The 12,430-nt window shown below is 36.6% G+C and overlaps 1 protein-coding gene across 2 annotated transcripts in view; it reads right to left on the bottom strand.

The window, feature by feature from the left end:
- Nucleotides 1-1,514: 1,514 nt before the first annotated feature.
- The window catches only part of LOC128854787 (aminopeptidase N), an 82,183-nt gene continuing 71,267 nt past the window's right edge, over nucleotides 1,515-12,430 (bottom strand). For both annotated transcript variants that reach the window (XM_054089186.1, XM_054089187.1), the window contains exons 2-9: nucleotides 10,436-11,381; nucleotides 6,654-6,809; nucleotides 5,768-6,061; nucleotides 5,267-5,689; nucleotides 4,522-5,200; nucleotides 2,484-2,698; nucleotides 2,104-2,412; nucleotides 1,515-2,025 (exon numbers count right to left, since the gene is read on the bottom strand). In XM_054089186.1, coding sequence (XP_053945161.1) covers nucleotides 1,764-2,025; nucleotides 2,104-2,412; nucleotides 2,484-2,698; nucleotides 4,522-5,200; nucleotides 5,267-5,689; nucleotides 5,768-6,061; nucleotides 6,654-6,809; nucleotides 10,436-11,190 — 3,093 coding nt within the window. In that variant the 5' untranslated portion in view covers nucleotides 11,191-11,381 and the 3' untranslated portion in view covers nucleotides 1,515-1,763. The remainder of the gene's footprint in view (nucleotides 2,026-2,103; nucleotides 2,413-2,483; nucleotides 2,699-4,521; nucleotides 5,201-5,266; nucleotides 5,690-5,767; nucleotides 6,062-6,653; nucleotides 6,810-10,435; nucleotides 11,382-12,430) is intronic.

The following is a 12,430-nucleotide window of genomic DNA, read 5'->3' as shown; positions in this document are numbered from 1 at the left end:
CAGGCAAGATTGGAAGAAGGAGAGAGTCGGCACGGATATAGGTACCTCTGTTTTCACTGACGAATCCAAGATGGAATCTGGAATGAGAGCGGAGGTTTTCTCTAAATCAGCCAGTATTTCCGTCTCCTTTAAACTGCCATAAACGAGCAGCGTTTTCCAAGCAGAGGTCTTTGCGATCCTGCAAGCATGCAAAATGCTTAGGAGACATTCATTTTTTTTCCGATAGTCAAGCTGCGATCAATGCCCTGTCGTCGCCGTATTGCAGCTCTCTTCTGGTAAACTCCTGTAAGGAGTTCGAGGAACTTCTCGAACGTGCAAGAAACATCTCCCTTATTTGGGTTCCTAGGTACAGGAATATAGAGGGAAATGAAATTGGCGATGAGCTTGCCAGGTAGGGGTCGACAGAACCGGTTTCAGTTGTCCCCTTCTCAGACATCGGTGTTCCCCTTGACCGTCGTTAAAGGAAAACTACACAATTTCTTTCTAAAAAAAGCGCAAAACAGATGGAGGTCTGTCTCATCGTGTGCTATTTTGAAAACATTAAGGCCTCAATACGATACAAACAGAACGCTCAAAGTGATGGGAATCCCCCGCCATTCAATTTCCAAACTCACCGCTGTGTTCGTTGGTTACTGGGTGGTCGGTACTCATGCGGAGAATCTTGAAATTCCGTACAACCCCTATTGCAGAAGCTGTGGGGATCCTGCAGAGAAAGAGAGCACTTTCTCTGCAAATATCCGGCTCTGGCGGCTAGGCGCTTGAGATTCCTTAGCGTGCCCTTTGGGGATGGCTTGAAGAAATTCTGCAGCCCAGATCTCTTTTCCTTCCTCCACTACATCAACACCGCTGGATGGCTGTAAACGGTTTTCTATTTCCTAAATTTTTTTCACAGGTAGTGGTCCACATTATGGTATCAAAACGGCGCCTTAGTGCTACTTGTAGTGTACCTGGGGTACTCTTGTCATCTAACCTACCTACCTACCATGCTATAAGATGCATATATCAGCTGAATCAAGTGCTGAAAGCTAACAACGTGAAGGTGCGAGTGGAGCTCTAACCTTTTTATCTTTTAAATTTTCTAAATAAATTTCGAATTTTCTAAATAAGTTTAGAAAGTTTGAATTTCAATTTGGCTATTGAAAAAATTAGTAATATTTTTTTTTCTTAATTTCTTTAGATTTACTACATCAGAGTTTCGACGATCATTAAATTTATTAAAACTATGTAGATATGTGACGTTAAATCGATGTTTTACTATACTTTATTAATACCACATACTTTTTCCAATTAAATAGGGAAACAAAGCTAGATTTTCGATTTATATTAAGTACACACTTTACACTTTACACATTCACATTATAATTTAAATAAAAATACACCTAAAAGTATAACAGTTATAATTTGATGCTTAGAATATTTGTTAACACTATTCATATTATTATATTGTATTCAAAATATTATATTGTATATGTATTTAAGTATGCGTGTATGTAATGTAAGTGTGAAAAAATTTATTTGTTTTTTTTATTCTATATCTTATTATCTATACAGTAGAACTGAATGCGTTTGTTTACATTTGGCTGGCTTAATTGGCTGACACGAACGTTGTGTTAAAAAAAAACTGGCTTAGAATACTTGAAAATCTTCACATCATCCCAATAAAATTAAATTACTTTGCACATGCAAATGTGAAATAGAATATGTATTACTTTACAAAAATGAAAAAAAAGCAAAATTCTATCAAAAGAAACTTTGTTGATCAGTTATTGAGCTGCTTTAGAATTACCATTTTGTTGTTGCCTTCTCGTTGCTTCGCGTTGTAGCCATGCTATGATGTCCTGGTAGTTGCGTGACATCCAATCAATATTAACACGCACCTGCTCGATAACTAGTTGAACAGACCGACTATTGTCTTTGACTTCATTTTCAACAAAAGACTTCAATTCAGTCAGGAAAAATTTCGAATTCATACGCTTTGTACAGAAACTCAAAATCGTAGTCATGTCGGATATGGTGGCGCCCAAGCTATATTGAATAAGGAGTTATTGTTTTCAAGCAAGATGTAGTATATGTATATATTTTTAAATTGGCATTCTAATTTACTATGTCTTGATCTCCTCCCAATTGTTGCGGATGAAATCGAATGCGATCTGTTGGCCCACTACATTCCCTGATACTGCAGCAAACACCCTGTATACGTCTTGTTTGCGGATGTCGTCACCAGAAAGAGACCGTCGCAAGTAGCGTGCTAATATCCACGGCTGGAGGCTGCAACCGAGTGAGTTGAGCAACAATTCTTCTTCAGTTGAGACGGTTGTATTGCGAAAACGATGAAAAGCAAAATCCCACTCATACTCACTGCCATATTGAATTGCCACGCAATAAACGATGCCACGCAAATTTGGTGGAATACTGAAGTCAAAAATTAAATATTACAAAGTATGAATTACGAAATTTTGATTTCAATTTTTATTGTTGCTTACGGATTGTTAGTGTCCGGGTTTGGCACTTCCATCCAATTATGAAATTGACGTACGCTTTCCAAAATGCAATGGCGGTGACCCAGATGACAAGCTATGCTTAAAATTTCAAGACGCTTAAATAATTTCATCATATCCCCACCCTCGTCTGTATCGTCTGAGAAATTTTCCAGGAAAACCTCTTTGTAGACATTCTCAATGAGGTTGGAAAAATAGTTCTAAAAGATAAAGATAAAAAAGATAAAGATGTGGCTAGCTTAAAGCGAAAACGCAGAAGCAAGAGTAAAGCGTTCCCACGACAGTCGGTTCTATGTTACCAGAACGGCCACGGTTTAAACTGCAGCATTCTCTAAACATTTACATGGAATAATTATGCTGCTACAACAATAAAACAACGAGGGTAGAGAATGGAGCGCGGAAGATGTATAAAGTGAAACTGGTTTGCTATGTGCTTATTTATTCGATATGTACATATATGCATACATGGAGCTCAGGTGGCTTAGCGGAAAGCGTCTTGACCTACTATCAGTTTACCATTTTATAAACCATTTGAGTAGCGCAGATATGTGCTAGGTGAAACAATGGTATGGAAAACGAGAAATTTGCTGCAAACTTACAGGCGAGGAAGATATCGAGCATAACGAGCGTAATCCTGAATACGAGATACGAAGAACTAAAACTAGGCTGGGGAACTGAAGAAAACCCGAAATAACGGTATTACAACCAAACACACTCTTTGCTCAAGTGCTCAGTACAGAATCGAGGATGATAGATTACCAATCTTGGCGATGTACAGAATGCAGAGGTATGGCCAACATCAAACTCCTAATTAGATGATTCCTTCAAAATCCTGAGAGCCGGTTAACGGTTTGATGTTGGTGGCCACGTCTTCAGAAATCTCTCCATCGTAGTTCAGAATGGCCACGGAGGCAAGCTCGACAATTTCAGTGACAATATACAAATGTATGCACATATAACAGATTGGAAAGATTGAATAAAACGGAAAAACGCTCAAAACTGTTTTTTAAATATGAAAGTATGCAGAAAGCAGCTCTGTCGAGGTTCGCTTATGTAACAATGCGTTTAAAAGTTAAAATTTTCGTATTTCGTAAATTTAGATGTTGGAATTATTATCCCTAATGTACAAGTACCTTGGTTGAGATAACGTTCAAATCAAGATATGCCTAAGTAAAATTTATTTTAAATAATTCATATTATCAATTTCTAAAAATGAGTTTTTCCATTCTACGTGAACTTTTTGGTGTTTCTTTTAAGCTTTACTGCTCTTAAATTTAGTTTTGTTTTGAAGTCTTTAAGCAAAATCTGAGAAAAATGTAACTTCAAGATATTACATCTATAGGTAGACATGTAGGTGGAAGGGTTAAGAATGCAAGATAATAGAGATAGTGAGCAATTTCCGTAAGATTCTTATTGAAGTCTAGTAAAACGGAATCAGTTCTGGTTACGAATGCATTAGGTAAAAATATAAACATATATTGTAGTTCCCAAATGAAAAGTTGCTTATAACGCTTAATGTTGTCCTAAGTTTTCAGCGCCTACATTATCTTTTATACCGCTTCATGAAACCGTGCTAGGTTCTACAAATTAAGTTATATCCAACCTTCCAGCAGTCCCTTCACTGTCTACAACAGTCCCTAAATAGTGATATACGAAAGGAAAGCCATAATTGTCAACATGCCATGCCAATAATCATGTGAATATAAAGGTAGGTAGGTAAGCGGGTATGGGTGCTATTTTATAGGGTTAACTCTGTCGCCTTACATGCGTGAAAGATACTGCAGTGATGCAACAGATTAAAATAATTTCTGATTCTAGATCAAAACTCCTAAACCTGTTTATATTTATGAACTATCCGTAAATACCTACGTCATGTCCCTTATCATTATAACATCCATGCGCTATCCATCGACTGCTCAAGATAACTTGAGACAATAAGTACCTTCGCGCCATGTTTTTGGCTGAGGAAGTCCATTGTACTTCCCCTTGACCTTCAGTGTGATAATTAATTAAAGCAACTCACCTTTAGAAGATCATAATCTCCCTGATTTACGAACATTGAGTCAATAAAATTGAATGCACCAGCAGCGGCCTTCCAGGGCACATGATCCAGTTCATGTTTGAGATAAAGTGTCATATTTAGGGCTGTTTCATAGCTTAGATATGCACTACGCGCCAAATTCATCACATCATCTATTAACTGTGCACGATTCGTTGGGCCAATTTCTTGATATTTTTTCGGATCCATTAGATGTGCCGTAATAGCTTTCCAGTTATCAATATCGTAATTGACGCGATAATATCCAGTTTCTTGAATATTAAAGATAAACCAATCCGCAGTGGAGACATTACGATCTTCAATTTTATAAATTTTAGTGCGTGGCACCCACGTAATCGGTCTTGTATTTTCGAAATCCAACTCTTTTGAAGTCGTATATGTAATGGGTATCCACCATAATGGATTTTTATCATCATCTGCATAATTTAAATCCGACTGATTTGAGAATACAAAACGCTGCTGTTCCATATGAATGATATGTGTATTTGGAGACCGGGTAACAGTCAGTACAGGGAAACCTGTTTGTAGAGTCCAGGTATCCATTATTTCTTTAACGGTAGTGTTTTGATCTAGCAAGCCAGCTTCAATTGCTGCATTTGTTAAGAATCGCCAAAGGTCATCCTGTTCTGCGGCATTGTAAGCCCTTTATGTAGAATAAAAGAAATACATATATACAAGAACATAAATAAATACTTTCGAAGCAACGTACATTTCCTTCAGATACTTGCTTAGTCCAAGGCGAAATACTTTCGAAGTTAAGAAATGACTCATCATACGAATGATAGTTGAGCCTTTGCCATAGGAAATGCGATCGAAAATCTCTGTAATTTCATTTGGATTGAAGACCTCAACTGAAATTTTATGCGATGATGAAAGCGCATCCAATTGGAATACATTCTGCAATTCATTGACTACAAATTGATCTTGGTTCTTCCATTCCGGATAAATCGCATCAACGGTTATGTATTCCATATAGCTGGCAAACCCCTCATTGAGCCAAATATCAGACCACCAACTGGGTGTCACCAAATTGCCAAACCACTGATGTGCCAGTTCGTGACCAACGACACTGGCAATGCGATGCTCATTGATTGTAGCTGAAATACCCTCTTCAAAAAGCATAATCGACTCTCTTTAGAGGTGAAAGAATACACTAAGTTAATTGAAGACAGCGAGTAAATGAGAGAATAAGTTATAAATTGTTGCCCACCTGTAGGTTATTAACCCCCAATTCTCCATGGCACCGGCTTGGAAATCGGGTAGCGCTATCATATCAATTTTTGGTAGCGGAAAAGCCAAATCAAAATATTCTTCTAGAAATCTTAAAATTTTCGGTCCAACACTGAGCGCATATCTAGCTGATTCTAAGGCATCCTTTCGTACCCACACCGAGAAATTCTCTTCGGAGATGTGACCAAAGTCCGAAATGGCATATGCGACCAAGTAAGTGGACATGGGTAAGGTTTCGGCAAATTGATCCCAGACATAATCATTAAATTTTTCGCTAGAAGTGTTTTGAAAGATGTATAATAAAATCGTGAAAAAGAATATTATTGCCTAAGCACAACATATGTAAGTATGTATGTAAATATGTTGGGATGGCCCAAAAAAAATGATACCTATGAAATTTGTTATTTCGCAAAAACAATGAAACAATAATAACCACTTAAATGCGTTTTTTAATATTTACCTGTGACGCTTTGCAAATTACCATCGAAATTGGATACCAAATTTTATATAAAATGTTTAAACATCGATATTATTTATTCTTCTTTAAGTTTTTTCTCAATGACCAAAACATGGAACGAAATTAAAAGCCGGGAGAAATATTTTTTTTTGGTAATTTTTAATAAATATTTTTTTAAGCACAGGGTGTCTTTTTCTGAACCTTTGTGAAGGGCCATTATAAGAGTAGACTAAATAATATCGATCCGTTTACATTTATATTAAATTTACAGAAAAGCTCATTTTTTTCAAAGCTTTGGCGGCACGGGTAAATTTGAATTGAAAACCAAAATAAAATAATAAAATAGGTGGCTATTTTTTTTGGGCCATGTTAATGTTTGTACTGGATATATTAGAAATGAATTACTTACTGATTTTTTGTGGACACAATGGGCATATTAGACACTGCGGTCATGTTGCGTGGTCGAGCTATCCTTATCGTGAAATTCGCTTTTAAAGATGGCTCATCGAAGCAAGGAAACGCTCTTCTAGCATCGGTGGCCTGAAATTGTGTTGAAGCTAACCAGCTGGAAAAAATCAATATAAACCATAAAATATTCGACTTTTATGCGTTTTCGTTGGGAATGTAAATACTATATTTTAAGGCGATTTCAAAGTCACATTGATTGCTCAATTTAGTCCTTTTTTGTTCTTCCTTTTATTTCCGTGTTAAATATGTACTTATAAGTATATGCGCCATGGTGATAAGTGTCATAACTAAAAAGTATTTTTATTGTTGTGCTTTTCGAAAAACACTTTTTCTTGAACTCAACAAAATATGTCTTTATTGGATCAATATCTCTTGTTATGTTGTTTCATGTTAGGAAGCAAAAACAGTACACAATCGCAAGAAATGTTAATCCCATGGGTCTCATAGTACTTTTCTGATAGATGGTATTATAGAAAACAAGATGACACGTATTTTTGCAAATATTTATATTAGTAATTTTTTTTAATTTTATATCTTCTCAAAGGTTATAGTTCTTATTTTATATGAAATTCTGAGATATTATGGCAAAAACTATAACGGAAATCATCCAAAACTATTTCAAATATTTAAAAATCTCTTATTCTCCTTGCTAAGTTAATTTTTATGAATAGTTTCATATGTTTTTTTGTATTGTTAAACAAGAGGTAAATAATTTTATATTTATTTCGTAGGACTAGAGAGACTTAGACCTAGACTTAGAGACTTAGAGAGACTAGCCGCAGACAGACGGTTACACATCTATTGGGTACCCGGACATAAGGGCATTGCAGGACACGAAATTGTACATAGATGAGATTGCCAAAAGCGCTGCTTATATACAATTCGAACAAGAAAACGACTCACTGAAACCTTTAAATACGGTAAACAATGACAGCGCTGCGGACATGGAAATACGAATAGACAGGAGGTGGAATAATTTAGCCACTTGCAAAACCACGAAAATCATTCGTACGCAGAATGCAGATAAATACGCCACATTCGTACTAGCCCTGTCTAGAGAGGAAAGCAGAACTATCGTAGGTATACTGACAGGCCACAATTAGCAGCACACGCATACAAGATGTGAATTACAAACAATGATAGCTGCAGATTTTGCAATGAACTAGAAGAGAGGGAAACTCTAGAACACCTTCTATGTTCCTGCTCTGCATTAGCTAGAACGCGAATGAAATGTTTAGGAGCTCTACAATAAGAGAGGTTAGAATGTCTCTCGGGAGAGAGATTAGATTCGCAAAAGGCGCAGGCTTATTACAAGAAGACTACTACAAGGAAATGTAAGGGTCAAGCTCCATCTGGTACCACTAAGCACCTAACATAACCTAATTTTTTTATTATTATTGATTTTTTGTGCACTGTGACTTGAATAGATCTATTGTGCAGCCATGTAGCCTACTCAAACATTTTTAAGCTGTTGATAAATCCTAAAACTGCAGTAGGCTTAGTTTCTACCAGGAGGCTTGGATCTATAGACCCATTTCCCAGGTAATTTAGTCTGCGTCGTGCCACTGCTGGCAGTCGCTTAGAACATGTTCTGCTGTTTCTTGTGCCTCTTTGCAGAGTCTAGAGGAATCATTTTTTATCGCACCTATCTTTTTCATGTGATAATTAAGTTTACAGTGTCCTGTTAGTGGTTTAGTGTAAAGTTTTATGTCCTTTCTGCTTCGATTAAGGATTGCCTCTGCCTTTATCCATTCTGGATCTATGAGTCTTTTCGACTGCAGCATACCCGATTGGGCTCTCCAGTAGTCGATTAGGACTCGTGGTTTCTGCTCACGTAGAAGGGCACTTTTGAAGCTGTTATTTACCCCGCAGAAAGCTTCAGGACCTATGAGGGGAGGGTTTGCCCACTTTTTCGCTAAAGTGTCCGCAATTTCATACCCTTCGTGCACCTCATGTCCGGGAACCCACATCAAGGTAACAGAGTTTCTTGATGCTAGGGTGTTGAGGATTTTAAAACATTCCCAGACCAACCTTGATTGGAATCAAAAGCTATCCAGCGATTTTACAGCTGCTTGACTGTCAGAAAGAATGTTAATATTGGCACCGCACATGACTCTCCGTAGCCATTCTCTGCCACACAGCTCTAAGGCGTGGACCTCCGCCTGGAAAATAGAAGTGGCAATTGCGTTTTTGAAATGTGGTTCGATATTTCCAGCCCCGGCACTACCGTCTCCCATTTTTTACCCATCAGTAAACCGCACCTGTGTGCCCTGTTTTAATATGTCTCGGTATAGACAAAAAACGCAAAGTCAGTTGAATGTCAGTTGCTATACGAAGGGGTGGAAGAAAAAACTGCGAATATTAGCACTGCTCGGGAGTTGGCTTGTGAATTAATAAAACAAAGTTTTTCTGGTTTGTATATGAAAATTAATTTCTCAGTTTTCCCAGGTTGGTGATTTAAAGCGTTTCTTGTTTTTCAATTTGTTTTTTCGCTTTTAACACAAGCCGTTGAAATGACCAACAGTTTGGCTTAATTTTTTTTTTTTTTTTGTTATATCCGGGAAAAGAATTCCCAGAATAATTGGGCTATCTTTGAATTTCAATTTAAGTTAATTTCAGTTGATCTTGGCTTGGCATGCGCTTTTTGACAAAAATAATTACAGTTAAATTAACGAAGGCCCATCCTACTGGTTTCAAATTACTGACTACGAGGTCTTGCGGCTAATGATTCTACTTTCAACCGTGTTGATCAGGACCATCTTCAATTACAACTTATGAAGTTTCAATTTATTTAAATTTTAAAATTTTTGCAGTTAAATTGTAACTTGCATTTTGTAACAATGCATACTTTTGTAATTAGAAAAAATAGTGAACACGCTAAATTTAAAACCTCTATAAAGATATTTCGTTTGCAATCTATTTTATAACTTTGAAATTTATTTTGTAACTTTGGAAACAGAAACTAAAAGTGGTTCGAGTTAAAATATTTTATTTCAGACAGGTAGCAACCCCGTGAAAAATAAAATATTAAAGCTTCCTCTTACTCTAAAGCTCTTGTGCAGTACCAATTGTGGAATATAGTTTAATAATACATTTTTAGTTAATTTTCAAATTTTAGGTAGGCGGCAAACCTATTTCAAATATTTGTGGATTCAATGCACTTACATGACTTCCGTTTGTTATATACATTGTAATATTTTAATTAACTTACGTTTTTAATTTATTTAAAATTTCAAAGATGTGGCAGCTCTATTAAAAAATCTGACAGCATTAAAGCTGCTTTCACTTGGTATATATTATATTAAATTTTGCAATATCGCTCGTTTGCTGGAAGAACGTCGGAACGCAAAAAAAATAAAAATTCGGGAAAACGGCTTCAAAATTGTCAATTTACTATGCATCCATGAACGTACCTCCTAAAAGAACGTCCAACATTTCTGCATACTTAGTGACCCTTTTTCTACTTTATTTATCAGAATACCACGGAATGAAACGTTGTGCCAAAACTCAAAATCGAATGATTGACTACTTTTCCAGCTTTGCGAGCGTAAAACAAACTGACTTCCTAAAAAAAAAAAACATGAACCTCCCTATTACAGTGCATATGTACGTAAAATTTGCTTATGTTTCACATTTTGATTTTGCACTGAAAAATATCTGCAAGTGTGACGTGAATTTGCCTTACATACCCTTATTTAGTAATTGGCAACAAAGCTGACTTACCGTTTTTCGTTGCCCACTTGATATGAGCTGCGATAAAATCCCTGCAAATAGTCCTCTATTAGACCGCTGAACCGGATATTTATCTCGTACACGCCGCCCTTATTTAATTTGTCGTACAGTTCGATGATGAAAAACTGCTTGGATTCAAGCATGTATTGTTTTCGTATCCTCAGGTCAACGTCGCCAATTTCCGGTGTGTAGTTAGCGTATTCTGCCAATGCTGGCTGCAAAGCCTCCGTCGCTGTCGATGTGCCAATTTGATGTACTGACACATCATTTTTGCTAATATTCAAATTTGAGGCATGCATGGTAATGTTATAGCAGTCTTCCAGTACAATAACTTGAATGCGTACCTCCCCTTCAAATGTGAAATTATTATTGAGCAGGTGTGGCATCAGGGAAATATTGTACTTTTGCGGCTTCATCGAACGTGGTAAGCGTACGTTGCGTTCATCATTAAGGGGCAGTGAATTTTTTACTTCTTTTATCACCGGTTTCACAAAATATTTCCTTGATCTTGTACAAATGAAATTATCATCTGATATTCCCTCAAAATCTTCGTTATCACAACTTGCAATATTGTAAATGGTGAGACAGGTCACAAGCACAATGATCACAAGACCGGCAACAGTTAGAATGAGTGTAGGTGCTGTGATGGTATAGACACGGTTCATCAATGTGGGGGGCGGCCTACGCCTTCTAGAAGGACTGTCCAATTCGAAATTCTCAAATACATCCATTTCCCTGGCTACCATTCTATCGCTGTTTTTGGATACACTAAATTAATTTTTGGGTAAATTATATTTATGAAGCTTCCTGCAGTATCTACAGAGAGACACCGTAAACTGGTTGTAGCTTTCTAGTTAAAATTTAACTTGTATCTCGTCCATTAGCCATTGTTAGAGAACCTTCCGAAGAGCGGCGAGGATGAAAAAAATTGGTATAACTGCAAGAAACACAATTTAATTAAAAAATTTCAATTAATATAATATATGGATTTTTTACAAGGTCAAGATTTAATAATTTGTAATTTATTGCACTAACGGAAGGGTCTTTCAAAAGAGGCGCCTAGATGTAGTTTTAAGATAAAACGGGTAAAAATTAAGATTCTTTCAGGTTTCACAATTTTTTATTCAAAACACTGCTCTTAACAATTATATGATTATTTATTTATTATTTATTACTGATATTTAAGCGACTGATTTCTTCAGATGCAGATAGATATAATTCGCGCCCTTTTTGGGTGTTTGGCCGAGATCCTCCTCCTTTTTGGGGCGTGCATGTTGATGTTGTTCCGCAAATGGCTACAGTTTAATCCGACTCCGAACGGCAGATTTATTGAGGAGCCTTTTCATGGCAGAAATACATGGCCTTCGACTTTTCATTGCCTGCCGAGGGGCGACCGCTATTAGAAAAAACTTTTTCTTAATTATGGTGTTTCACCGAGATTCGAACCTATGTTTTCTTTGAATTCCGAATGGACCTATTCGGCTACGGTGGCTGAAAATGTATTACGCAAAAATCATTTAATTGATAGAGCCTACGAACCACATTGTATGCGGAACTCCTACGAGTTGGCACATTTACTAGTAGTTGAGGTTTTGCAAGACTTATGTAGGTACGCTTAAGCTATACGGAAATCAGATCGCAGCTAGTTTTTGTTTCACCTATTGGGCCAATACCGATTCATATTTATGAGATCTTGAAGTCAAACGAATCTATTGTTACCAAATTTACTTTAATTGGACTGTAGGCGTTTTCTGTCATTCAGCCAAGACCTTTATTTGTGCCGGTAAAAATAAAAGTCACATTTTAAAGCCTGGTATTTGACTGAAAACAAAAGCCATATGCTTATTCGGTTTTTTTTTTCAATGCATTCGGAGTATAAACAAAATCGGTCATTAAATTAGTCATTTGACATTTACCCTATACAAGTACTAATAAGAAATTGAGAGGAACTAGATTCTCTGTATTTTGTTTATAACAAATGTAAAG

The sequence above is a fragment of the Anastrepha ludens genome, chromosome 2 (assembly GCF_028408465.1).
Source record: "Anastrepha ludens isolate Willacy chromosome 2, idAnaLude1.1, whole genome shotgun sequence".
In the NCBI taxonomy this organism is placed as follows: domain Eukaryota; kingdom Metazoa; phylum Arthropoda; class Insecta; order Diptera; family Tephritidae; genus Anastrepha; species Anastrepha ludens.
The sequence above is the reverse complement of the archived record's forward strand: the minus strand, read 5'-3'. Positions and strand labels throughout refer to the sequence as shown.